The sequence below is a fragment of the Protopterus annectens genome, chromosome 5.part0 (assembly GCF_019279795.1).
Source record: "Protopterus annectens isolate FY-2018-M chromosome 5.part0, PAN1.0, whole genome shotgun sequence".
In the NCBI taxonomy this organism is placed as follows: domain Eukaryota; kingdom Metazoa; phylum Chordata; order Ceratodontiformes; family Protopteridae; genus Protopterus; species Protopterus annectens.
Genome location: NC_056735.1, coordinates 999,120,694 through 999,146,293, shown reverse-complemented (window position 1 = coordinate 999,146,293; position 25,600 = coordinate 999,120,694). Strand labels below are relative to the sequence as shown.

The window sequence follows — 25,600 nt, the reverse complement described above, 5'->3', positions numbered from 1 at the left end:
TGTGCTCTGGAGGTGTCTGGAAAGGACCAATTCTTGGAAGGCCAGTTCCTACTAAACCTTGGTGGCTGGACCTGTAAGAAATCCTTGACTGTCTGGACAGATTTTGCTTTCTCTTCCACCTTCTTCAACACTTGCTGTGCAGGGGAGCCAAACAAATTGTGCTTATCCATGGGAGCATCTAGAAGCTTTGATTTTACATGGTCTGGTAAGGACTGCTCTTTTAACCATGCATGCCTTCTGATCACTGTACCAGTCATAGCTGATCTAAAGGAAGCCTCCAGTGCATCATAGCCGCATTTTAAGGAATGATTACTGACCTGCTGAATGTTATGCACCATGTCTTGAAGAGACTTTCGGTCCAAAGGTTCAGGAGAGGACAGATTTTTAGTTATCTGATCTAACATAAATTCCTGATACTGAATCATGTGGAATTGACAGTTTAAGGCCCTAGCCGAAAGAGTAGCAGAAGTATAAACTTTTTTACCCCGTCTCTCTAAGGCCCTAGATTCCCTTTCAGAGGGGAGGGGGTTTTTGGCAGAGGTAGCTGCTACAGCCTTGGGGCCCTGTGAAATAGTTTCAGGATCTGCCAAAGGAGCCTTATACAAGTGATAATGTGAGTCCGGCACCCTGTAGTATCTATCGGGCTTAGCAGGGGCCTGAGGAAGTGAATCAGGAGCAGTACAAGCATCATTAAAAGCATCATCCACAACTGTAAGTACTGGAGGAATGGCTAAAGGCCTATGCTGTGGCAAATGCAAAAAGGTCCTAAGCCTTTTCCTAGAGTCAGAAAAATCCTGGCCCTGCCATTGAAATTGTTCCCTCATAGCATGCAAGGTTTCCCCAAAAGAAAATTCCTCAGGAGGAGAGGCAGAAGGAATGGAGTCTTCTGCGTCAGAGTCCTCATATGGAGAGTAAGGGCCCTCAGGAGGGTTTGTATTTTCTGAATCATCTGAGGAGTAATCAGTAGAAATTGGCTCAGGGGGCTCTGCTCTAGGCCTCTTCTCTGGAGGGGGGTGAGAGGCCCTGTCAGGGTGAGACTGGGTTCCCCTGATTAAAGAAATGAGATCCTCTGCTAGACTAAGCATTTGGGTACTAGAGCTAGGCCTGTGAGAGGGGGCTTTAGCAGGCACTGCCTTTGAAGATTTAGCTGCTTTAGCCCTGGCAAAAGCCTTAATTGACATGGATGCAGGGGGCCTAGCAGCTCCACGTGCAGGAGAAGATACATCAAGGGGAATAGTATCTGATAAATCCTGAGAAACTGTAAGAGCAGGTGGAATTTCAGTAGCAGATTCAGCCATGCTGGAAGAGGCCTCGGTAGTAGGAGGCATGCTTTCGGCTGAAGGAAGAACCGCAGACTCTGTTTCAGCCGAAACCGAGACACTCGTGGTCGGCTTAACCGCGGTTTCTGCCGAAACCGCGGACCGCGAGTGTCGGTCCTTTTCCTTACGCTTTTTGGCTAAATGTGAAGTCGAAGTCTCCGACGGCATGATATAAGCAAAAGCAGAGCCGAAAAACTCCTCTGCAAACTCCGACCGACGTCTAAGTGTCCGTCGGTTGATGGAAGCACAGGCTAGACAAGCTGCTACGTCGTGCTCTGGGCCTAAACAAGGTAGGCAGTAAGAGTGGAAATCTTTATGAGGTATTTGTTTCCCACAAGTTAAACAGTTATTCACTTTTTCTGACATCGGCTGAGGCAAGAAAGAGTCCCCAACGGGGTACTTAGCTTTTTAGAAGTCTTCGGTAGTAGCAATCTCTGGTTCTGACCGACCGGCACTTGCGAACAGCTTCTGCTTCGGGCGCCACGCGGCAAGAAAGACGGAGGAAAATGGCGTTGGCTGATGCCTTTATACCCGAAGAACTGCAGCTATGACGTCGGGTGAAGTGCGACATCAGCCGAGGCCAGACCCAGACTTTGGAATCCGGCCGACCGAAGGGCTGCCTGAGGCCAGGACAACCCATTTGTTAGGACTGCAGATGCATCCTTGAAGGACATCTACAGCTTCCCTTTTGGAAAGGAATGCAATCATAAGTCTCCCCTCTCCATCCAGGTGGCTTATTACCCATTTCTTCTGGGATTCCTAAGCCTTGTATGAAATCTGGACATGCACTAAGGATTTAAACCAAAGCAGAGAAACATCTCACTTTTAGGTAGAATTAATTTTGGCAAAAATAAGACTTCTTTTTGACTTTTTTTTTTTTATTTTTTTATTTTTTTTAAAAAAATACTGTAAATGAAATGGGCACCATCATGGTGGCTCAGTGGTTAAGATCTCTGCTTCACAGCTACAAGGTCCTAATTTAAGTCCTGATCTGTACTCATTGTATAAGTAGATTTGCTTGTTCTCCCAGTGTCTGTTTTCTCTGAGTATTCTTGCCCCCCCCCCCCCCACACACACACAAAAAACATACTATTTGATTTAAATATCCATGTATGTTGCATTTACCATTGCTCTTGTAAGCCCAGGGCTTGTCTGAAAAAGGTATATGATGACCATTTCACTTACTCAGTTAACAACCAAATAAATAAAAAAATAGTAATAAAAATGCTATAATGCCACCAAATTATGATGGGTTTAATACGTTTAACATTGTCTGGGGAACTGTTTGAAATGTCTAAGAATGTATGGTCTGACTGCATATGTTCTAGACTGAATATATGTGCAACTGGGTAAATGAAGAGCTGGAATATTGGATTCCTGCATGGAATGGCAAATTGCTAGAAGACCGTCACAAACCTAACAAACCAGGGCTGGTATGCTGAGCTCTGAGCAATAAAATCCCCAAACAGTGGGAATGTAGGATTGCAAAGAGAACATCGGGGAACAGTGAAAAAAGACTGAGGTTAGACAAATGTATGAGGAACAATCAGCCAGCACTTTAACATCTGGACATGTTGACAAGTAACAGTGACATGGTTAAAGCACCAAGCACATTTGTACATCCTGTCACATTGGTGCCAAAACTCATTGGGCCTGGCAGACAAACTCATAACCTGCATAGCCCTGGATGGAATTGGAGGTTACTATTGACATGTTGGGGGAGAAGGTGCATGGTAACAGTTATATGTTCATAGGTGAATACTAGGCTAACTGCCCTGAAGGGCCATTATATGCCTTGCTACGTTATCCCATTAGGGGTTCAAATTACCCTTACCATAATTTTTATTCATATACTTTCCATTTGTAAATGAACGTTGCCGGGGTTATATCACAGAGTATTGAAAAGAAACACTGTTGCAGGATTGGGTATTTAGGTGTTCCACCTGTCCATGAGTAGCACATGGGCAGTCCTGAATTTCCTTATTCCCATCTGTTGACATAAGCTGCATTTGAATAGGGCCAGGTTATGAGCTTTGTTTTATGCAGATGGGGAGTTTGTTCCAGAGTAGTGGTGTCTTCTGGGATATATACTTGTCCCTCCTAACCATTCTGTATATGTTGCAGAAGAGGCTGAGGTCCCTGGATCGGGTATTTCTGATACCATTTGACATGTGGATGTGCATTAGGTTTACTAGTACTGGGTCAGAGGATGTCTTATAGGGTAGGCACAGATCATCTCTTAATAGTAGTGATAGGGCTTTGGGGCAGTCTGTGTAGGTCATGTGGTTTAGTCCCTGTATTTTCTTTGTAAAGAATCTCTATTGGTGCACTAGTTGTTATATATATCTTGGCAAGTACATACCAAAGCTGGCATTATACTCAGTCATGGACCTGATGAGAGCTGAGCACAGTGGGATGATGACATCTCTGGACTGAGATACTATCACTTTATTTCTAAGTAATATACAAGGGCCTCCTCACAACAGTAGATACATGTTGGTTGAAGGCTAGATCACTGTCTATGTGTGTTCCCAAATCTCTCAATACTGGGCTGATTCTAAGGGGTGTATTGCCAATGTGGTAGTTTCCCTTGTCAGTTGGTTTCCCAAAGCATACAATAATGCACTCGTTGGCATTTAGCTTTAGTCTATAACTCCGGCACCAGTTATTTGTTTGGGAGAAGCCCACCTAGGGGATGGCCAATTCTTTTGGGAATTCAATGACTTCTAGCAAATTTCCATTCCATGCAGGAGTTTAATAAAAACAGTAATACATTGCTGATGAGAGGGACAGTGTCAGATATTGAATTTTTAGACCATTAATTATATAAGCATGTGGTAGACAAGCATCCTTCAGGTACCCTCCCTGTTGTACTGTTTCCTGATTTCTGACAATGTTCAGCACCCTTTTGACCTGGGGAATATATTTGTTCCTAGCCATGGACCTTTGTTTCATCCTTCTAGGGTGCCTTCCTGATGTCATTAATGTACTACTGTTCTTCCTGAATCATTATAAGGCAGATTATTGTGGAAACACACTCGCAGGACAAGTGACCTCAGCCTGCCATATCAAAATTCCACTCTGCTCTTTTAGGAAAACAGCGACGTCCACCTGCAGTGTCAGGAATCTGTGCTATTTTATATCTTAGGATGTCCTGACATCAGTAAGTGATAAACTCAAAAATTCTGGGATGATTTTTAAATTGAGTGTTATTTGATCTTTCACTGATTCTTAAGTATTCCAGCTTAGGTTATATCATGCCAGAAACTGGTACAAGAACAATGATCTTAATTTAAATGTGAAAAAATGTAGCAAAGTTCATTTTGGTAGACAAAACATTTTTACCTACCACATAGGTGACACATCCCTCCAATCAGACACTGTTATGAGGGATTAAGGAACTCTTGCTGATAATTGCTTATCATTCGATCATGATGTCTTCACCACACTTTGGAAAGCCTTCTATCTGGCTCATCTAATTTCCAAAGGCATCTCCTTCAGATCCTAAGCAATCTTATTTCCCCTTTATTCATTTCTCATCAGACTCACTACTGAATATAATGCATTATTTGAGATGTATTTGTCTAAACATATCATAAAACTTGAGAAACCTCAGAGATTCATAACTAAAAAGATCAGCGGCCTCAAAAATCTTAGTTATCAGAACAGACTGGTAGTCCTCTCTCCCTCTCTGCACTCCCTGAAGGAGTGGAAAAATTTGTTGATCTTAAAGGAATTGTTGCCTTCCTCCTCTGTGGATTCAGCCCGAGAAAGGAATCACGACAGAGAAAAAGATACACAAACACACACACACACACACACACACACACACACACACACACACACACACACACACACACACACACACGAAGGATAATGATGGAGAGAAAAGAAACAGAAAGCAAGCTACTCGGACACAGTCTTTGCCTCACTATAAGGCTCCTCATCTGGATCCGCCTCAGGTGGCCTCAGGCCCAACCATGTTGGTACCAGTTTCATCTCCATTGCCAGGCACTCCCCACACAGAGACTGGAGTCATTGCAGATAGCACAATAAGACATAGGTACAGATTATTGTTTTGAGCAAAGGAAGATGATGAGCATAATTCAATATACAGACAAGTTTCAGTTGGATATTATTTGATCTTGCACTGATCCTTAATTGCTCCAACATGGGTTATGAGGGATCTAGGCACTCTAGTTGACAATTCCCTATCATTTAATCATGATGTCTTCACAGTAGTTTGGAAAGCCTTCTGACTGCTCCCTGAAAAGAAATGCAACTGGTCCTTCCTCGGAAAGGGAGCCTTCCAAGACTCTTTCATCATTCCCCATTCAACCCCCTCTTTCAGGTCAAGTAGGTCTATTTGGAGCTCTCCTGAAAAAGATTAGGATAGGATAAGGGCTTTTGCATGGTGCAGATTGAAATGGGTGCCATTTCACCCTCCCTCTACATACAGGGTGGATCTGGTTGGTAAACATCTCACCTCAGGCTAGCTCCTTCCTTGGCACATGACTCAGTATCAGAGGTCTTGGAGCTATCATCCTTCCCATAGTATTCCAGACTGGCTCTAGCAGGTGTGATTCTGTTTCCAACCATGATCAACAGTTTCAGAATAGATGGAGTCTCAGCACCAAGCCTTTGATGCTGAATCATCTGCACCATCCTTGCCATGGACTCCCTCAATGCCTTCTCACTGCTGGAGTCTTTAGTGATGAGTGCAATGGCTCAAATTTCAATGTTGCCATTCCATTTGTGTCAGCTCATTCACAATTGACTCCACTGATGGCCACTTCAGTGAGGACTTATTCAGTGCTAATTTGAAGGTCTTGAGTGCCTACAGATTCTGAGTCAATGCCATTGACAGGAAGATAACCAGCACTTCTATAAAGGGTGGGGGATGTACGAATGACCTCTGCACCTATTGCTTCTCAACATCCTTCTCAGGGACAAGGCAGGCATGAAGGTTTTACTCAGCCTAACAAGAAGGCTCAACTCAACTTTTTGGTGATCAAGTTAAGTGCCCACCAACTCAATCCAGAAACAGTGAGTGCAAAAGAAGGCACAATGACTCTCAGATGACGTCCCTCACATATGACACAGACTTTAATGAATGTGAAGGTTAGCATAATTGTAGAATTGATGTACCAGAGGGATACCTGACCTACATGGTCCCCTACCCCTGTTAAGGAGGTGACCTTTAAGCATTCAGGTCTACTTTCACTTCCTGTACTTCCTGTGTGGTAGCCACACTGACTACATGATGGACCTGGTACTGGACAGGGCATGACAGGAGTCCTGTGTCACAAAATATATTCCATACACACACACACACACACACACACACACACACACACACACACACACACACACACACACACACACACACACACACTTGACAAAATCCTTCACCAGTCTAAGGACAGACATCACTGAAACTAAGGCACACCAGTGGACTCCATTATAGTAGGAGCTGCAAATAAGACAAAACTGTCCAGTGGTAGAGCTGCCCATCCTCCAAATAAAAAGTCACAGCCAATGGACAGAATCAGAAAGTGAGCCTACATCTCAGGCACTTTTGTTCTGAGGGCATTAAATTACCTCAAGCACATAATATGCTTCCAGACAGACAGACATTGTGGTATAAGCCTTGGACTCTTTCAAAAAGTTTGTTATGAGTGAAAGTAGGAAACCACTCAAGTCTCAGGTGGCCACTATGCTTACCATATCCACCCCCCCCCCCCATTAAACTGACACATAATGTAGCCAAAAGACAGATTCAGACAGTGGCAGCAGGCATTATCATGAGGGACCATTCTTGACTCAGAATTTGTGGACAGCTTTAAGGCATTTTTTGCTAATACCTCCTTTGATGGGCACTTGTTCTTTGTACCCACAGTTAAAAGTCTGCTAAAGAGTGAACAGTAAGGCAAGCCTCTGTCTGCCTTAGGATTCTGATTTGTGGCCATTCAAAGATCCTTTAGCAGGAACCAGAAGGGGGAACATGTCACTCTGGTTTTAGAAATACTAGTGTCCCTTTTGACTTCTCTTCAGAAACAGGAGGCCCCTTTAATGAACACTGCCCCAGGGGCAGAGGGAGTTGACAGAATTAAGAATTCAGAGGTCCTTTCTTGGGAAAATCTACCTTGGCATCCTTCTGAAGTTACCTGACTGTTCCTCTCTGGAGGCAATCAGGGGGCCAGCTGTCTCTTCACCAAGAAATGTAGATGGCCATTACACAGAACAGCTGGTTGAACAGCATGACATCCAGAGGCTATGTTAGCCCTTTATCATCAAAACCAAAAAATTCAGTCCCTGCCTCTTCTATATATTCCACTCAATCAAAGAAAAGTAGTTAAAAAGCCATCCAAGACATCACACTAGATTAGAAAGGGTCCAATGTCTACTCCAAATTCCTTTCAGTTCCAAAAAAAGTCAAAGGACCTTTGGCCCATTTTAGACATAAGTGGCATAAATCAGTATGCAAAGAAGACTCAATTCCACATGGTCATGGCAGAAGCCATTTTACCCTTACTACAGAGGAATGACTGGAAGTCCTCTGCAGAACTTCATAATGCTTACCTCCACATAAAGATTGCCAGAAGGTATCTGAATTCCTATCCGGGAGCCAATCATTACCAATTTCATGCCTTGTCCTTTGGTCACACCATAGGCACTCACCAAATGCACCAAAAAATCATGAGAGTGGGTGAATGGGTGAAGTCTTCACAGTGTTTTCTGATAGCAGAACAAATTCTGGGCAGATCAACTATACTGCGGACACGCACAGGTCATCTACTCCGATACCTAAAAAGTGGTCTCTCAGCCCAACAGTAGCACAACTAGTTTCCCACTGCTGGAGACTACCTTTCTGCAATGTGTTTGCCTCTCCAACCAATACCAAATGCAGCCACTAATTTACCTTCATCCCTGCAAAGGAACAGTCAGCTAGGGAAGCTTACCTGTCAATGGCCACTCGACTTCTTCATGCTTTTCTGCTTCTTCCAATAATTTTGAAATTCCTGCAAAAAGCTTCTCTATGTATAGCCTCAGTTTTCCTCATAGCTCCTTTCTAGCTCAGGCAGCTTTGGATCCATTTGATACGTCTCCCCTCAAGAAGCAGCCATAGCTTCTTGTTTCATAACAGGCTCTCCTGTCCCACCCATCCAACAAGACTAACCCAGGCATTCAGTTCATGAAGTTAATTGCATGTTTTCTCTAGTTCCAGTAATGGCCACTGATCCTACCCTTTCTAGCAGAGTAATTCAGAATCTTTTAGCTTCTCAAAAAGAGTCTGTGTGTACACTCTACAAGGGCAGCTAAAAAGGATTTTCTATCAGGGCCTGTAGTCAAGGTCTGGATCCCTTCTGCACCGTTATAACCTTAATTATGGACTTTCTTCCATCCATATTTGGCTCAGGCTCTAGTTATTTTTTAAAGAAAGTGCAGTGCATCTCCAACTTCTACACAGCTTTCCATCTTCTTCTCTCATGTTTCAGAAAGTATGCAGAGCATTCTCAAAGGGCACCTTCCTTCTGTACCCCCTTATTAGTGGAACCCAAGTCTGTTGCTGGAAGCATTCACACCCTGCTTTTGAACCAACTTTTTCTACTAACCTAAAATTCTCTCATGGAAGACATGATTCCTCATAGCAATCACTTCAGCTAGAAGGACTTCAAATTTACATGCCCTGTCCTCTTTGCCTGTTTATCTCATTTTTCATAAAGAGAGAGAGTATCAGAACTAATTCATGTCCAAAGTAACTTAGAATCCAACTTCAACCAAAGCTCACACTTTCTGGTCTTCTTCCTAAATCACTCCAGTAGTAGAGAATGCCTACTTCACAATCTGGATGTTCATAGAGAATTGTGTTTTTATTTGCTCTTTGAAAAGACTCTTAGTTATTGTGTTCACACCCTTCAAATGGTGGCCCATGTTATCCAAAGCAACCTAGTCCATATGGCTCTCAGTCTGTATAACCTTAATGAATCAAAGAATAAGTCCTTACCAGCAAAGACCCATTAAACTACGTCTACGCCAGACTCTACTGCTTTCTTCAATAATTCTTCAGTTGATGACATCTGTACAGCAGTAACTTAGTCTACATTGCATATATTTTTTAAATATTTAGATTATATATTATTTATTTATTATTTATAAATATTTCTAAATATTAAGATGGATATTATCTCCAGGTACAGATCTTCCTTTAAAGCTGCCATCCTCAAGGATATCTTATCAGGATTCCACCCACGAAAACAGGTAGCTTAGGATTCTGTCCCATAATTGAGAGTGGACAGATGTGGATGATACAGGATCCAGAAATTATGTACTTACCATAATTCTGGATCCTCATCAACCCTAGTCTGTATACTTTGACAACCCACCTGTCATCACTCTGACAAACTGTCATAGTACTCTTCGCTGGACAGACCTTGCAGGTCTGCATTGAAGCCTGTCTATTACTCGCAAAGCCCTCCTTTCTAGTTCCCTTGCTTTCCTTCTTCTAGAAATTAAGCAGCAAATTCAATCTGAGAGAGTGTGGGAGACAGATGCATGATGGGAGAAGGGAAGCAGCTTGACCCTGAGTACTTGGCAAATCAGTGTTGTTGGACTGGTGGCAAATTCCCCAAAATCTGAAGCGGATGGACAAGAAATGACAAGGATCTAGTGTTATGTTAAGTGTATAACTTCCATTTATTTCATTATAGTGACTATAATCAACTTATAATATTTCTCTTCCTAACCCTTCATCTTTATGTTAAGCATAATGTTGAATATATTTTTTAATTCAGCAGGAAAAAGGGGAATGGGAAACCAAATAACAAACCAAGTGTTAGATTTATCGTAAAGTTATTCAAATAAGAAACTTGAAGTACAGAAGGCTGCAAAAGAAAAGCAGCCTGGAAAAAAAAAACAGGGAAAGAACCTTTACGGTAGATAGACCTAACTTCAGAAGAGGCAGCAAAGAGTGGAAGTGAACAGCATTAAGGTTACCAAAAGTAATACAAGATCTGGGTCGGTTCTAATCTTTCCTGTGACACAAGTAGGGTGAATCTGGGACAGATTACTAGTTCAGAGTGAATAATGACAGGTACAGGAACTAACAAACTGGTAGCTAATGCAAACAAAGTGCAAATCGTTGGTAATAACAGACCGAAATTAGCACATTAATGGCACTGGGCTGGGGAAGGGCTCGTCTCATTGCATTATAAAGACACTGATGATTCAGCACCAGTACTGTTACATATGGAGCTTTTTTTTATTATTATTAGACTATATTGACATGTTAGACCCAAATTCTGCCCATTGATGTAATGCAGTATAGTAAGGGAACATGGCAGAGGTCCCACATACAAAGGTCTCCTGAAAATTAAAAACAAAATTCTGTTAAGGCACACTAGTCAAAACAACTTAAACCAAAAACCAGACAAAACAGAGAATGCAAGAAATAAAAATATTCTTAAAGAAACATCAGTTTCTTTCTTCTGTGGCAATTTGCCATAATCATTCATTTTTTAAATATTTTAAAGTCACTTCCCCTTAGGAAAAACAAACTAATCTGAGAAAAATTAAAAAAACATCTGAGGTTTTTGAAATTCTCACATAATGCTACTTCTATATAAAGCGTTTTTACTTATTGTAATAGCTGTAATGTGTTCCTATATTTGTTATTTTAATTTCCTTTCTGTTTTGCCTACATACAAACATGTTTAGGAATCACACATAACCAAAAAATGACCTGTATAGACAGGTAATTAAAAATACCTGTACAGTAGAGAGTTATGACAAAGTAATAGGGTGTACAGTCATTTTAATACTGGTCTTCTGTGTACCATTAATGACACAGTAAGCTACTGTTGCAATGGTTTGTTTGCCAACAAAAGACAAGCAAAATAAAAAGTCCAGTACTAGTCACATAAAGCCACATATCTTCCAAAGATCACTTATAGTATTTCTTACCCAAGAGGAAGTCTTCTTTTCAGTTTGCATTCTTAATTCAAGGCTAAGAACACAGACATAAGAACCAGCTGATGACTTGCAGTATATGGCTGCCATCTAAAATTCTGTGGATTAAATTGTGATCCTCAGAATGGTAGAAAGTACAGTTGTGTACCTACCATAAATGTAGATGTTCGAGTGTATTCACTGTTGCAGTCATTACAATTGGGTTATCCTGCTGGCAGGCTACCCGCAATCGGCCTGAATTCCAAAGTCCTGGTCCAGCGTTGGTTGCTGTCACCTCCTCCCTGACGTCAGTGCACCAGGGGTATAAAAGATGCAGCCGACGCAATTTTCTTCAGTTTTTCTTGCCCCAGATGTGAGGTGCCCCCAAAAGGGTAGGCTAATTTATGCCAATAAATATGCATGCAGTAAAGTAAACCTCTACCTTCATCTACAAGCAAATACACCACATAGATTGTATAGAATAGAGAAATACAGATTATACCCAGCAAAGGAAAGGGGGGTGGTGGGTGGGTAACCTGGACCGCAACAGTGAATACACTCGAACATCTACATTTATGGTAGGTACACAACTGTACTATGTTCATCGTGTTTCACTGTTGCAGTCATTACAATTGGGTTGAATCCCAAAGCTATGGTTGGGCGGCTGGGGCTAAATAGGATTAGGAGAGGCTATGAGGCCCTGCAGAACTGCAGTGGCAAAGCCTGCTCTAGATTTAGAGGAGAGAGGTAAGTGATAGTGCTTTCTAAAAGTGTGCACTGAACTCCAAGTTGCAGCCTCTAAGATGTCTTTGGTTGGTACTCTTCTGAGGAAGGCTGCTGAAGTGGCTGCTGCTCTGGTTGAATGTGGCCTAATGCCCTTATGCACTGATTTGCCATGCTGTGAATAGCAGAAACGAATGCAGTGGCCTATCCATTTTGAAATAGTCTGCTTTGATATAGCCTTTCCTTGTGATCCTGCAGCATATGCCACTAGAGGTTGCTCGGTTTTTCAGAAAGCTTTGGTTCTGTCCAAGTAGAAGCATAGCTGCCTGTGAATGTCCAAAGAATGCAGACGTCTCTCACCCTTATTCTGTGGGTTTGGATAAAAGGTAGGCAAATTAATTGTTTGATTCAGGGCTGCACCGGACACTAGCTTAGGCATAAATGTCAGGTTTGTCCTCAGAGAAACCCTGTCCTGATGGAAAATGATAAAGGGTTCCACAGCCATGAGTGCCTGTAACTCTGAGACTCATCTTGCAGAGGTTATTGCTAGGAGCAAAGCTGTTTTCCAAGATAAGAATTTTTTATCAGCTGTAGAGGCTGGTTCAAAAGGAGGCAGTGTGAGTTTTTCCAAGACATAATTTAGGTCCCATGCAGGTATTGGTGCTCTCCTTGGGGGTCTTATGCTTTTCACCCATCTGAGGTACTGCCTTAGTAATGGATGAGAGAATAGAGGTGGTTCTGTATTGTAGTGTGCTGAAATGGCAGAGGCATGAATCTTAATTGAGGAAAAGGATAGGCCTTTGTTCAGCATCTCAGTTAAGTATTGTAAAATCTGAGGAATATTTGGTACAATTGTGTCAATTCCTTGTGCCTGGTTCCAAGCACAGAATCTCTTCCATTTTTCTGCATAAGATTTTCTGGTGCTAGGCCTCCTGGCCTCCAAAATAACATCCACCGCTGCTTTAGACAGAGGCGTGTTTTGAATGGTTACATTATCCACCATGCTGCCAGGTTTAAGGTCCTGAGTTGGCTGTGCAGGATCTGAATGTTTTGTTGAGTCAATAAGTGAGGAATTTGAGGCAATGTCCAGGCTGGGCATTGAGACAAGCTCTTTAGGACTGGGTACCAGTGCTGGCGGGGCCAGTCTGGGGCAATCAGTATAATTTTTGGCTTCTCCTGTCTGACCTTTAGGAGTACCTTGGGGAGGAGAGGCAGTGGGGGAAAGGCATATACTGTTAAGTTTTTCCAGCTGAAAGATAGAGCATCCACTTTCCATGCTAACCTGTGATAAGTCCTTTTGCAGAATTTCTATAGTTGGCAGTTGGGAGGCGAGGAGGTCTATGTCCGGGCATCCCCATTTCCTTGTTATCATGCTGAAGACTTGTGGATCCAATTTCCACTCATGGGGATCCATTAGGTTTCTGCTTAGTTCGTCTGCAGAGAATTTATCCTTCCTGGTAGGTACTGTGCTTGCAGATGTACTTGGTAAGTCAATGCTGCGTCCCACAAAGTCATGGCTAGTCTGCAGAGGGGGTAGGAATGTGTGCCTCCCTGCTTGTTTATGTACCCCATGACTGTAGTATTGTCCGTCTTTATCAATAGTTGTCCTGGATGAAGTAGATCCTTGAAGACTGTCAGGGCATTTTGAACAGCCAGCATCTCTTTTTGATTGATGTGTAGATGCATTTGGCTTGTGGACCATGTGCCCTGAACATCTTCCTGCCATATGGGCCCCCCAGGCATAATCTGATGCATCTGTTGTTAATGTCTGCCTGGCTGTGGGTAAAGTGAAAGGCTGTCCCTTGTTGTGGTGACAGGCCTCTACCCACCATCGAAACTCCTGTTGCAGGCAGGGAATGAGGGTAATTATTGTTTCCAGGCTGTGGCAATGTTGAGTCCAAACACTTTTTAGATACTACTGTAGTTTCCTCATATGCAGTCTTGCATATGGAATTAGCAGTATGCAGGATGCCATGAAGCCAAAAGCCTGCAGAATTTTTCTTGCAGATAACTAGGTCTGTGTTGCCAACATTTTGAAATAAGTAGTCAGTTGTCTTTGTTTGTCTGGCGTGAGATAAGCCATCTGGGCAGTTGTATTTAAGCTTGCACCCAGGAATATTATCTCTTGAGAGGGTATTAGTTTTGATGTCTTTTCGTTTACTGTGTACCCTAGGCATGTTAGTAATCTTTTTACAAATGCCAGATGCTGTAGGCGAATGTCCTTGTTCTCTGCTTGAGTGAGGTAATCGTCCAAGTAAGGATAAATGTGTATTCCTCTTTGTCTGCAAAATGCAATTACTGGTGCCAGGCATTTTGTGAAGACTCTGGGCGCAGTAGATAAGCCAAAGGGCAGTGCAGAGAATTGGTAGTGCATTGAACCAGCTATAAATCTGAGGTATCTTCTGCATGAATACCTGATTGGGACATGCAGGTATGCCTCTTTTAGGTCTACAGTCACAAGCCATGCCTTCTTGCCCAGCATGGGCAGAAGCTGCTGCAGAGTCAACATTTTGAATTTTGGAATATCCAGAAATGTGTTTAGAATAGACAGGTCCAGTACTGGTCTCCATGCATTGTCCTTTTTGAGCATGAAGAAGAGTCTTGAGTAAAATCCTAGTCCCTGCTCTTGCTGTGGCACTCGCTGAATGGCCCTCATGTCCATGAGGGCTGAAACTTGTTTGTGAGCCTCTGCCCATTGATTGTGTGGCAGGTCTGGCATTCCGTTTGCCCTTGGCAGGGTGTGAAAATGGAACATGTAGCCTTGAGAAACTATATTCAGGACCCATTTGTCCTGGGTGATCATGTGCCAATTTTGTGAAAAAAGTGCAAGTTTTCCCCCTAAAGGGGCTGCCAAAAGATAAGTGCTTGGTGCTGGCAGGGGAAAGTCATTGAGACTGTTTCCTGTATGGCTGTGATTTATCTTCTCCGCTTTTGGAGGTAGACGCACCCCACTGTTTAGACCTGTATGAGCCCTGGGGCTGTGATCTGCCTCTGGGCCATCTGTATCTGCCTCTTTGTAGCCTGTCTGACACTGAAAAGGACCAATTCTTTGCAGGCCAGTTCCTGCTAAATCTGGGAGGTTGTACCTGTAAGAAATCCTTGACTGTTTGCATAGATTTAGCTTTGTCCTACATTTTCTTCAACACCTCTTCTAATTTAACACCAAACAAGGTATCATGCTGTAATGGAGCATCTAATAATTTTGCTTTAACATGATCAGGCAGATTCTGTTCCTTTAACCAAGCATGCCTCCTAATGACAGAACCTGTAACAGCGGCCCTGCAGGAGACCTCCAGAGAATCAAAACCACATTGCAAAGTATGCTTTCCCACTTGTTCAGCTGCAGGCAATAAATCCTGCATTTCTTTGTTTTCTGCACATTCAGAATTTGTCAACATTTTCTGTTTTAGTAGTGACATAAGATATTGTTGATATTTAAGCATATGAAACTGACAATTTAAGGCCCTTACAGCCAAAGTAGCAGAAGTGTAAATCTTTTTCCCCCATCTGTCCAGGGCCCTTGAATCCCTATCAGAGGGAATAGGGTTTTTTGCAGTGGATGCCTTGACCCCTTTGGGACCCTGAGAAATAGTTTCTGGGTCAGCAGCAGGGTTTTTATAAAGAAATTTATGTGAATCAGGAACCCTGTAGTATCTGTCTGGCTTAACAGGAGCTGGTGGTAAAGAGTCAGGAGTGAGACTGGACTCTATAAATACATCATCTACAATGCCTAAAACAGGAGGAATAGCAAGGGGCCTGTGCTGAGGTAGTAAAATAAAATCTCTGAGCCTTTTCTTAGATTCTGAGTAATCTTGGCTTTCCCAATGAAAATGTTCCCTCATAGTATGCAGGGTCTCCCCAAAGCAATAATCTTCATGAGGAGAGGCTGAAGGGATAGATTCTTCAGCATCAGAATTCTCATAATGAGGAAGAGAGTATCCCTGTTCAGAAGAAGAATCAGAGGAAATGAAAACTTGATCTGAAGATTCAAATTCTGTCTCTTGCCTAGGTCTCTTATCAGGAGGAAGATGGGAACCTCTGATCAAAGTAATTAGGTCTTCGGCCATTTTAAGCATCTGTTTTTTAGGCATGGAGGCCTGTCCAGGGGAATGTTGTACTTGTTTCTTTGTCTTTAGAGATGCTTTAGTCTTTGCCTTTGAAGCTGAAGTTGTTTTTACATACAACTGTGTAGGCCTGAAAACACCCTCAGAAGCCGATGCCTGCTCAGCAGCTCCAGACCCATCCGAGGGAATAGTTTCCTAGGGTCCAATACCTTGAGTTTCCAGAGGCCTAGTTGGCTCCACATGGGAGTCGGACGTGGCCTGTGGCTCTGAGGTATCAGGGGCTCCAAAAGCGCCTCACTGAAAACCGGCGAACCGGCGACTGGCCTAGCTGAAGCCTCGTTGCCTGTTTTGGACCTCGGATGCCTGTCTTTTTCTTTGCGCTTTTTATAAATTCTGGTAGTCGGCTGCTCCAACGGCATTATATAATTAAATCTTTTGCCAAAATAATGAAATGCAAAATCATACCAATGCTTAATAGTGTGCTGGTTAAATCTAGCACAAAACCGACAACTAGCAATGTTGTGGTCAGGGCCTAGGCAAGGAATACAGTAAGAATGAAAATCCTTATGAAGTATTTGCTTCCCACAAGAAATAAAATTATTAACTTTTTCTGACATCGGTCTGGAGCAAGAAAAAACTTTCCCCAACGGGGTACTTGGCTTTAATGAAGACTTCGGATCTGAAATTCAAACTTGAAAATCTCAGGAGACGGCCAACCGGCACTTGCGAACTGCTTTTGCTTTGGGCACCACGCGGCAAGAAAGACTGAAGAAAATGGTGTCTGCTGCATCTTTTATACCCCTGGCACACTGATGTCAGGGAGGAGGTGACAGCAACTGACGCCAGACCAGGGCTTTGGAATTCAGGCCGACTGCGGGTAGCCTGCCAGCAGGATAACCCAATTGTAATGACTGCAACATTGAAACACGATGAACATCTACAAGTACGAATGTGGCAGAGTATATACCAAGTCCTGGGCTGCTGTATCTTGAAGTACCCCCCAAACTTTCAGTCATCGAGCATCTGTCAACTTGAGACATTGCTACGACTTTGGAAATTAGGCCAGTTGTGAGCTTCTGCATGGCAGGAAGACCAACGGATCAGCAATGCAACATTGACTACGAAGAACATCTATGGATGACACCCAAGATGTAGCTCCTAATACCTTTTCAGTTATGTCCATATTTTTCCAGCTCCTTTATGGCTTCTGTTTTCTAAGATATTAGGAAAAATTTGGGAATGCAGTCTGTTGTGGAATTTCTTGTCCAGACAAATTATGACAGAATTCCATCCATGCTTTCAGAGCTTCTTTGCTCACTACTCATCCATAAATAAATGTACAACTTGCCAGTCAGTATACTACCTATCTATGGGGTTCCATGCTGTTTATGGGATCCTGTAAGGGCCACTGCATGACAACCTACATTCCTAATTTTTTATCTCAATAATTATATGTTTATATCCTAAAGATGTAAACTGTACTGCCCTTACTTAGGAAGTTATATTTGTTCTCTGTGAAGACTTTTAATACCTGGATCTATCCTAAAAGTATGGCAAGGGCACAATGGATTAGCCAATTACATTTTCATATCAACAGCTATAAAATGTGTCCTATGTGGTTGTTGTTACAGTAATATGACTTCTTAATTCTTTAACTTTAGAATATATTCTGCAAGTACTATACTTAACAACTTGTCAAGTCTTACTTCCTGGCAACATTACTGCCTGTTTTCAGTACTTATCCCTAGTGACTCAGCTGTAGGACTCCTCAAGAGATTGTACTCAAGAATGTTCTAGCACATTAAAAGTAGCTTTTGCCATGGTCATGCACTTTTGCTTGAAAACAGTCTTGCACTAGAAGAGTTGTTACTGCTTTATAAACTAATATTTGCAATTTGTTTTTTGCATTTTTGGGTGTAGTCTACTACAGTGAAGCAGCACTTAGTGTTCCTACCTCGCAACACTTAGCTCTCAGCTCCCAGAAACTCAGCCTGACCACTAAGCAGCTTGCTTCCAATTCCTCTCACAGTAGGAAGGTCGCAGTTAAATCCAACCCTGATATCGTACTTCCAAAGACAGTGGCAAGTTGTCTTCTAACCAGCACATGCTTCTCACTTACTAGCTTTGGGGAAGAAGCTGCAGATTACTGTCAGTTGCATCTCTTGTGCTGCTCATCACTAAGTCTGGCCTTCTCCAAGAAAAAAGTTTGACCGCATCTTGCAAAAGCTAGTTGAGTACAGGTGTCTTATCTGTTGCAAATACTAAGTACAGTACTATTAGTGATCTGCTGCAATAAGGAACATATCCACATAAATTTAAAAATGGTGCAACACACAACAAAACTTGTAAGTGCCTTAAACAATAAAAACAGATTACAGTTTAGTATTTAGCGGGAACATTCAAGCTAGTAAAACTTGACTTGATGTTTTGAAAGGGGGTAGAGGAGACATGAGAAAAAACAGAACACGAAAGGTGCAAACTGATGCCCAATTAAAATCTTTGCTAAAATGCAGCAGTTTAACAATTTTTCATCACACTGTACAAGATACAATTTGTTTTTACCTGAACAATCTCAGAAATGGACATCCCTTTATTAGCATCCATGTACCCAGATACCATGTTTTCAGGGAAGAAGGACTAGTAAAGAATGAAAAAAAAAACGTATTTGAATTCCAGGAAGAGAAAGACTGCCACAGAGCCACACAATGCAAGAAACACTCAAATTATATCTCTAAAACACTACTGCACTGGAGACAGATGCTGTGAATAAGGTCTCGCTCAAGACAGAGCTATAACCAATATACTTCAATATTATTAGAAAATTAAAAGGACTGTTAATTTGTTTTACATTTCTTGTATTACTAATGTGAATTGTTGTTTACATATTTTGATGCAACACCTCCACAAGTGATTCAAACGTGGCATAGCTTAGGGGCATGGTTGCGCTTACCAGCAGAATGGAAGATGCTGAAATATAAACATGCAGGAGAAAGCAAACATCTGCTACCTGACAGAGTTTGTTAGTCTTACTTAATTTTCCTTGTTGGAGTTTTCTACACCTGTCCCATGTAGTGACATTAGTGTAGTAGCCTAGATCCACTTCAGAATCAATGTGCATGTTAACAAAAGGAAAGGTACAGCTATACCTCACTTCAGACAACAAAAAGGGGGTAATATCGGGAAACACAGCTTGAGCTTCAAAAAAAAAAAATGACAAGCCACAGCAATTGCTTTTGGCAGCATGTATTTGTGGAGGATTATATAGCAGAAGAGCATGACAGCAGTAAAGTCCAAACATTGTACTAAAAAACTATTATAGCAAATGCACATTGGACAGAGTGTAACTGAGCTCATCTCGGAATAACTGCCAAGTATTTGTTCAGCTTGACTACTTTTTAGTTTGTTAATTTTATTTCAGGTAAATCATACCACATATATAAACACATATTCAAACATTAAGTAAATAGCACATTTAGAATCATAATAAACATTAATACATTGATATCAAATTAATTATAAAAATATAATTTAATGCAATTCAAGCAAATATATACACTATACACACTGCGTGATCTACAGTTCCTCTTATCATTAAAATCAATATCACTGTATTATATGCATTGCTCCTATATAAAAAATGACATGGAATTATGAGGTAAAACAGAGTATTCCTTCTTCAGACTTCTACAGCAAATCTGAAACAGTTGACCAACACCTAAGATTAACTGATTTTTGACTGAACTCAATTTAATAATATCAATTTTTCTTTCACAAATTTCCTTTAATAATAAAATGAATTCTGGAAAGGCAGGGAAGGTCATTTGCAACAATTTCCTGGTTATAATTTTCCTGGCAACAGCCAAGCAACACCATGGAAGAGGGTAATGAAATTTACTGACGCATGAGGAGATATAAGCAGTGGATACTATGTGTATCTCCCTGTCAAAGAAAAATGTGATACTTGAAGCCCTGCATAACCTTTACAGACCTGTAGCCCAAGTCCATTATGACTAATGATTCTCTGCAAGGGGAATACCTGTACCATGAACAGCACAGAAGATTTCAATTTCTTCTGTTTTTATGTGCAGTTAATTAAATAATTAACAATTGTAGATTAAAACACATATACAAAAATGTTTCTACAACCAACTGCTCTGAAAGTGATCATCCTTGTAGGAAAATATCCCCAGTACATTCGATGCAGCTGAGTACTACTTGGGTATTTGCTTTTGAACCTTCTCAGATGGCTTCTACAGCGAGAGTGCCGATGACACCATTGGCCTATGCGTATCATTGGTGCACTTTATCTAAAGTAGAAGTATCTCCCCACTATTTACCATTCTTAATTACCATGAAAACATGGTTGCACCCATAAGAACTTATAAACTAAATCTGTTTACAGAGGTCCTTTGCCATATGATGTAGCAGCTGGAATTCATACAAAAGGAGGGTTTGCAGTGGCAATAAGACACTCACTCCAGGGGGTTGTATTGACAAAGACATATGCTAAGTAGTTACATATCTGTTGCAACTTACCATGAGGGGGTCCTTTACAATGGATGTAACACTTAGGCAAAATTCCAAATAGAGTCCTAAAGACCACTCAAAGAAGTTGAAAATGAGAAGGGGGTTTCAAGGCAGAATACCATAAAACATAGATCTCTCATAGGCTGGTGGACTCTGCCTAAATTGTGGTATTTGGTAAAATTACACAAGTGACTAGGTGACCAGACCAAAGGCAGATTCATAAATGATACTCTACATGCAGCCACACTTCTGGTAAAATATTCTATCATCTCACTGGTTAAGATTAACCTTTAGGGACAGACAGTCTGTGCTGTTTTAATAGGGTTCATCTAGCAAATGCAGCTCTTGTCTAGTCCAAAAGTAAAAGAAATAAACAGTTGACTTTTACTTGGAAGCTCATGGACCAAATCAAAATAATCAGTGGGCATCTAAAATGGAGGATATGGTTTTATCGTTTGAGCTCAAGAAAAAGGATGAGAAAGTGATCAGACTGAGTTTGTGACAACTTGGATACCTCAGCTATGAAAATGTTTTATTCAAACACAGACAAGTCCCAGCAAAGGGTAAAGTAAGGGCCTTTACTTAAACAATTTCAGAACTTCATAAACACAGAGGTAGTGGCTACCAGAATTTGCAAGATACATAATTCAATTCTGCTGATCTAGTCAGTTCAAACAGCATACATGGCAGCTTCTCTTAATGGTCAGATCCCACTATGGAGACTAGTGAGCAAAAATGAAACATCCACTTTAAAATATTTAAAATAGTGTATACTGAACCAGAGGATCACAGAACTATATATCAAAGACTCATCAGAGTGCTGTTTTGAGGACATTAATTACCCAGAAAAGCACTCAAAAGAATGATGTTTCACAAATCATCTTTCTTTGAGTGGATTTATCCTACCTCCCCCATCAATCACTGCAACTTGAAAAAAGGAGGAATTGCTTTGATATGACAAATAATATTTAATGCAACTGGGTGCGATAAATTAAGCATAGTCACCTGGCTTGTTAACTGGGTATCAGCCAGAGTCTATTGGGTGACATCTGGTGGCTGAAAAGGCACTAATATAGCAACCAACTTTTTAGGTGGAGTTACCATTTTTCAAAATTACTGGAACAGCCAACATTTACACTAGATTTCAGTAAAAAGTACAGTTGTGTACACTTACCATAAATGTAGATGTTCAAGTGTATTCACTGTTGCAGTCATTACATTTGGATTATCTGCTTGCAGGTAGCCCTCAGTCGACCTGATTAACAAAGTCTTGGGTCCAGCTTCGGTTGCTGTCCCTTCTTCCATGACGTCAGGGGTATAAAACATGCAGCCAATGCCATTACATCAGTTTTTCTTGCCCCAGATGTCAGGTGCCCCCTAATGAGGAGCAATTAAATATAAAAGTACAATGAAATACCTCCAACAAAAAAGCAAATACACCAAAAAGGCTTTTAAGCATAGTAAAGGAAAGTAGAGGTATAGCCAAAAGAAGTTAGGGGGCTGGAGGGAGGGTAACCAGGACTGCAACAGTGAATACACTCGAACATCTACATTTATGGTAAGTGTACACAACTGTACTATGTTTTTTGTGTTTCACTGTTGCAGTCATTACATTTGGGTAGATTCCCAAAGCTATGGTTGGAAGGAGGAATTTAGATAGCATTATGACCAGCTATAAGGCCCTGCAAGACTGCAGTGGCAAAGCCAGCACTGGATTTAGAGAAAACTGGAAAATGATAATGCTTGGTGAAGGTATGTACAGAACTTCAGGTAGCAGCTTCTAGGATGTCTCTGGTAGGAATGCCTCTGAGAATGGCTGTAGAGGTAGACGCAGCCCTGGTGGAGTGAGGTCTGATCCCCTGGGGGATACGTTTTCCATGGTGCTTATAGCAGAAATGAATGCAATGGTCTATCCATTTAGAAATGGTTTGCTTTGAAATAGCCTTCCCCTCTGCCCCTGCAGCAAATGCCACCAGCAGTTGTTCAGATTTCCTTTGAGATTTAGTCCTGTCCAAGTAGAATTTAAGTTGTCTGTGTACATCTAAGGAATGCAGTATCTGTTCCCCTTTGTTCTGTGGATTGGGAAAGAAGGTTGGCAAATGAATAGACTGATTTAGAGCCACACTGGATACCACCTTGGGCATGAAGGATGGAATGGTTCTGAGGGACACCCTGTCCACATGAAAGATGATGAAAGGCTCCACTGCCATAAGGGCCTGTAATTCAGATACCCTTCTAGCTGAAGTGATTGCTAAAAGGAAAGCTGTTTTCCAAGAAAGAAATTTTAAGTCTGCAGTAGCAGCTGGCTCAAAAGGAGGTAGAGTGAGTTTCTCCAAAACAAAGTTAAGGTCCCAGGCTGGTGTTGGAGCTCTCCTGGGTGGTCTCAAATTTTTGGCCCCTCTGAGGAACTGCTTGAGCAGTGGATGAGAGAACAGGGGAGGTTCTGTGTTATAATGAGCTGAAATGGCTGAGGCATGGATTTTAATGGAGGAAAAAGATAGGCCCTTGTGAAGCATCTCAGTTAAGTATTGTAAAATATGAGGTAAATTGGGCACTGCTGTGCTCATCCCTTGAGACTGGTTCCAGGCGCAGAATATTTCTATTTTTCAGCATAATATTTTTTAGTACTAGGCCCCCTTGCCTCTAAAATGATATCCATCACAAGTTTACTGAGGGATGGTAAAGGAGAGGTTATGTAATTAGCTAGGCTGCAAGGTTCAGTGTTAGAAGCTGAGGGTGCAGAATCTGATTCTCCTGTTGAGACAACAGGGAAGGAGTCTGAGGCAAATGCCATGGGGATAACCATGACACACTGCGCATGTGGGGGTACCAGTGCTGGTGTGGCAAGTCTGGAGCAATCAAAATCATCCTTGGTTTGTCTGGTTTGATTTTTAGTTGTACTTTGGAGAGCAGAGGCAGAGGGGGGATGGCATAGACTGATAGGTTTTTCCAGCTGAAGGACACAGCATCCACTTTCCAGGCTTGCTTGTGGGAAGTCCTTGTGCAAAATTTGTCTAATTGGTAGTTCTTGGGGGAGGCAAACAGGTCTATATCTGGGCTCTCCATTTGCTTGTCAACATGTTGAAAATCCTTGGTTCCAGTTTCCACTCATGTGGGTCCATGAGGTTTCTGCTTAGTCCTTCTCCAGTGTATTTAATTTTCCTGGCAGGAATTGAGCTTGTAGGTGTACTTGGTAGCTCAAGGATGTGTTCCACAATGCCACGGCTAGTCTGCAGAGGGGTTAAGAATGTGTACCCCCCTGCTTGTTTATGTACCACATAACAGTGGTGTTGTCCGTCTTTACCATAAGTTGTCCTGGAAGAATGTGGTCCTTGAAGGCTGTCAGAGCATTCTGTACAGCTGACATCTCTTTTTGATTGATATGCAGGTGCATTTGACTTGGGTTCCATTTGCCCTGAATGCACTTCCCTGCCAGGAGAGCCCCCCATGCATAGTCTGATGCATCTGTTAGGGTTTGGGCGGCAGGGGGTGGTGTGAAAGACAGTCCCTTGTTTTGGTGGCAGGCCTCTGCCCACCAAAGAAATTCTAGGCATAGGCAAGGTATGATAGGAATCATTGCTTCTAGATCCTGAGAATGTTGACACTATAGACTTTTTAGATACCATTGTGGTTTCCTCATATGCAGTCTTGCATATGGAATTAGAAGAATGTAGGAGGCCATGAACCCCAAGGCTTGCAGTATTTGTGTTGAAGATAGCAGGGTTGTTGTGGCCACTTGTTTGAAGAAGGCTGTCAAATGAATTTGTTTCTCTGGCGTGAGGTAAGCCATCTGGGAAGTTGTATTCAAGCTTGCTCCCAGGAATATGCTCCCAGGAATATAATTTGTTGATAGGGTACCAAGTGTGATTTCTTTTCATTTATGGTGTACCCCAGACAAGTTAGAACCTTTTGTACAAAGGCCAGATGCTTTAAAAGTATGTCCTGGCTTTCTGCCAGAATTAGACAATCGTCCAGGTATGGGTACATTTGAATATTTCTTTGCCTGCAAAATGCAATAACTGCAGCTAGGCACTTTGTGAATACACTGGGTTCAGTAGATAAGCCAAAGGGCAGTGCAGAAAACTGATAGTGTGTCAAGCCTGCTATGAAGCATAGGTATCTTCTGTAAGATTCCCTGATTGGGATGTGCAGGTATGCTTCTTTTAAATCTAGTGTTGCCAACCAGGCATCTTTGCCTGGCATAGGAAGTAATTGGTAAAGAGTCAGCATCTTGAATTTTGGAATCTCCAAAAAGGTGTTTAGAGTAGACAGGTCCAGGATAGGACGCCATGAATTGTCTTTTCTGGGTACCAGGAAAAGTCTCGAGTAGAAACCTTGTCCCTTTTCCTCTTCCAGTACCAGTTGAATAGCCCCCATGCTTAAGAGAGAAATTACTTGTTTTGGGCCTCTGCCCACTGATTTGGGGGTAGGTCAGGCCACCCACTTGGTGTTGGCAATGTGTGAAAGTGAAATCTGCATCCCTGGGACACTATATTTAAAACCCATTTGTCCTGGGTAATGAGTTCCCAGTTCTTTGCATGAAGAGCAATCTTTCCCCCCAAAGGGGCAGTCAGTTGATAATTGTTTGGAAATTTTAAACGGAAGTCATTGAGACAGTTTACCATAGGGGGGAGTCTTATTACTCCCAGATTTGGAAGTGGAGGGCCCCACTGCTTAGTCCTGTGTGTCCCCTGGGACTGAAACCTGGGGCGTTTGCTGTGTCTGGGTTTGGCTTGAGAAGACGTGGAAGGGGCTGGAAAGGACCAATTCTTAGAGGGCCAGTGCCTGCTAAATCTAGGAGGCTGAACTTGTAAGAAATCTTTAACAGTTTGCATAGAATTAGCTTTATCTTCCATCTTTTTAAGAATATCCTCGGCCTTGTTTCCAAACAGGCGGTCCTGATTTAAGGGATCATCCAACAATTTATCTTTAACATGATCAGGCAAAGATTGCTCCTTTAGCCAAGCATGCTCTCTGAGCACAGACCCAGTAACAGCAGCCCTGCAAGGGGCCTCTAAT

At 42.0% G+C, this 25,600-nt stretch overlaps 1 protein-coding gene across 2 annotated transcripts in view; it reads right to left on the bottom strand.

The window, feature by feature from the left end:
- Nucleotides 1-25,600, bottom strand: part of GRB7 (growth factor receptor bound protein 7) — a 2,830,640-nt gene that overhangs the window by 508,514 nt on the left and 2,296,526 nt on the right. For both annotated transcript variants that reach the window (XM_044072739.1, XM_044072740.1), the window contains one exon: nucleotides 18,617-18,691. In XM_044072739.1, coding sequence (XP_043928674.1) covers nucleotides 18,617-18,691 — 75 coding nt within the window. The remainder of the gene's footprint in view (nucleotides 1-18,616; nucleotides 18,692-25,600) is intronic.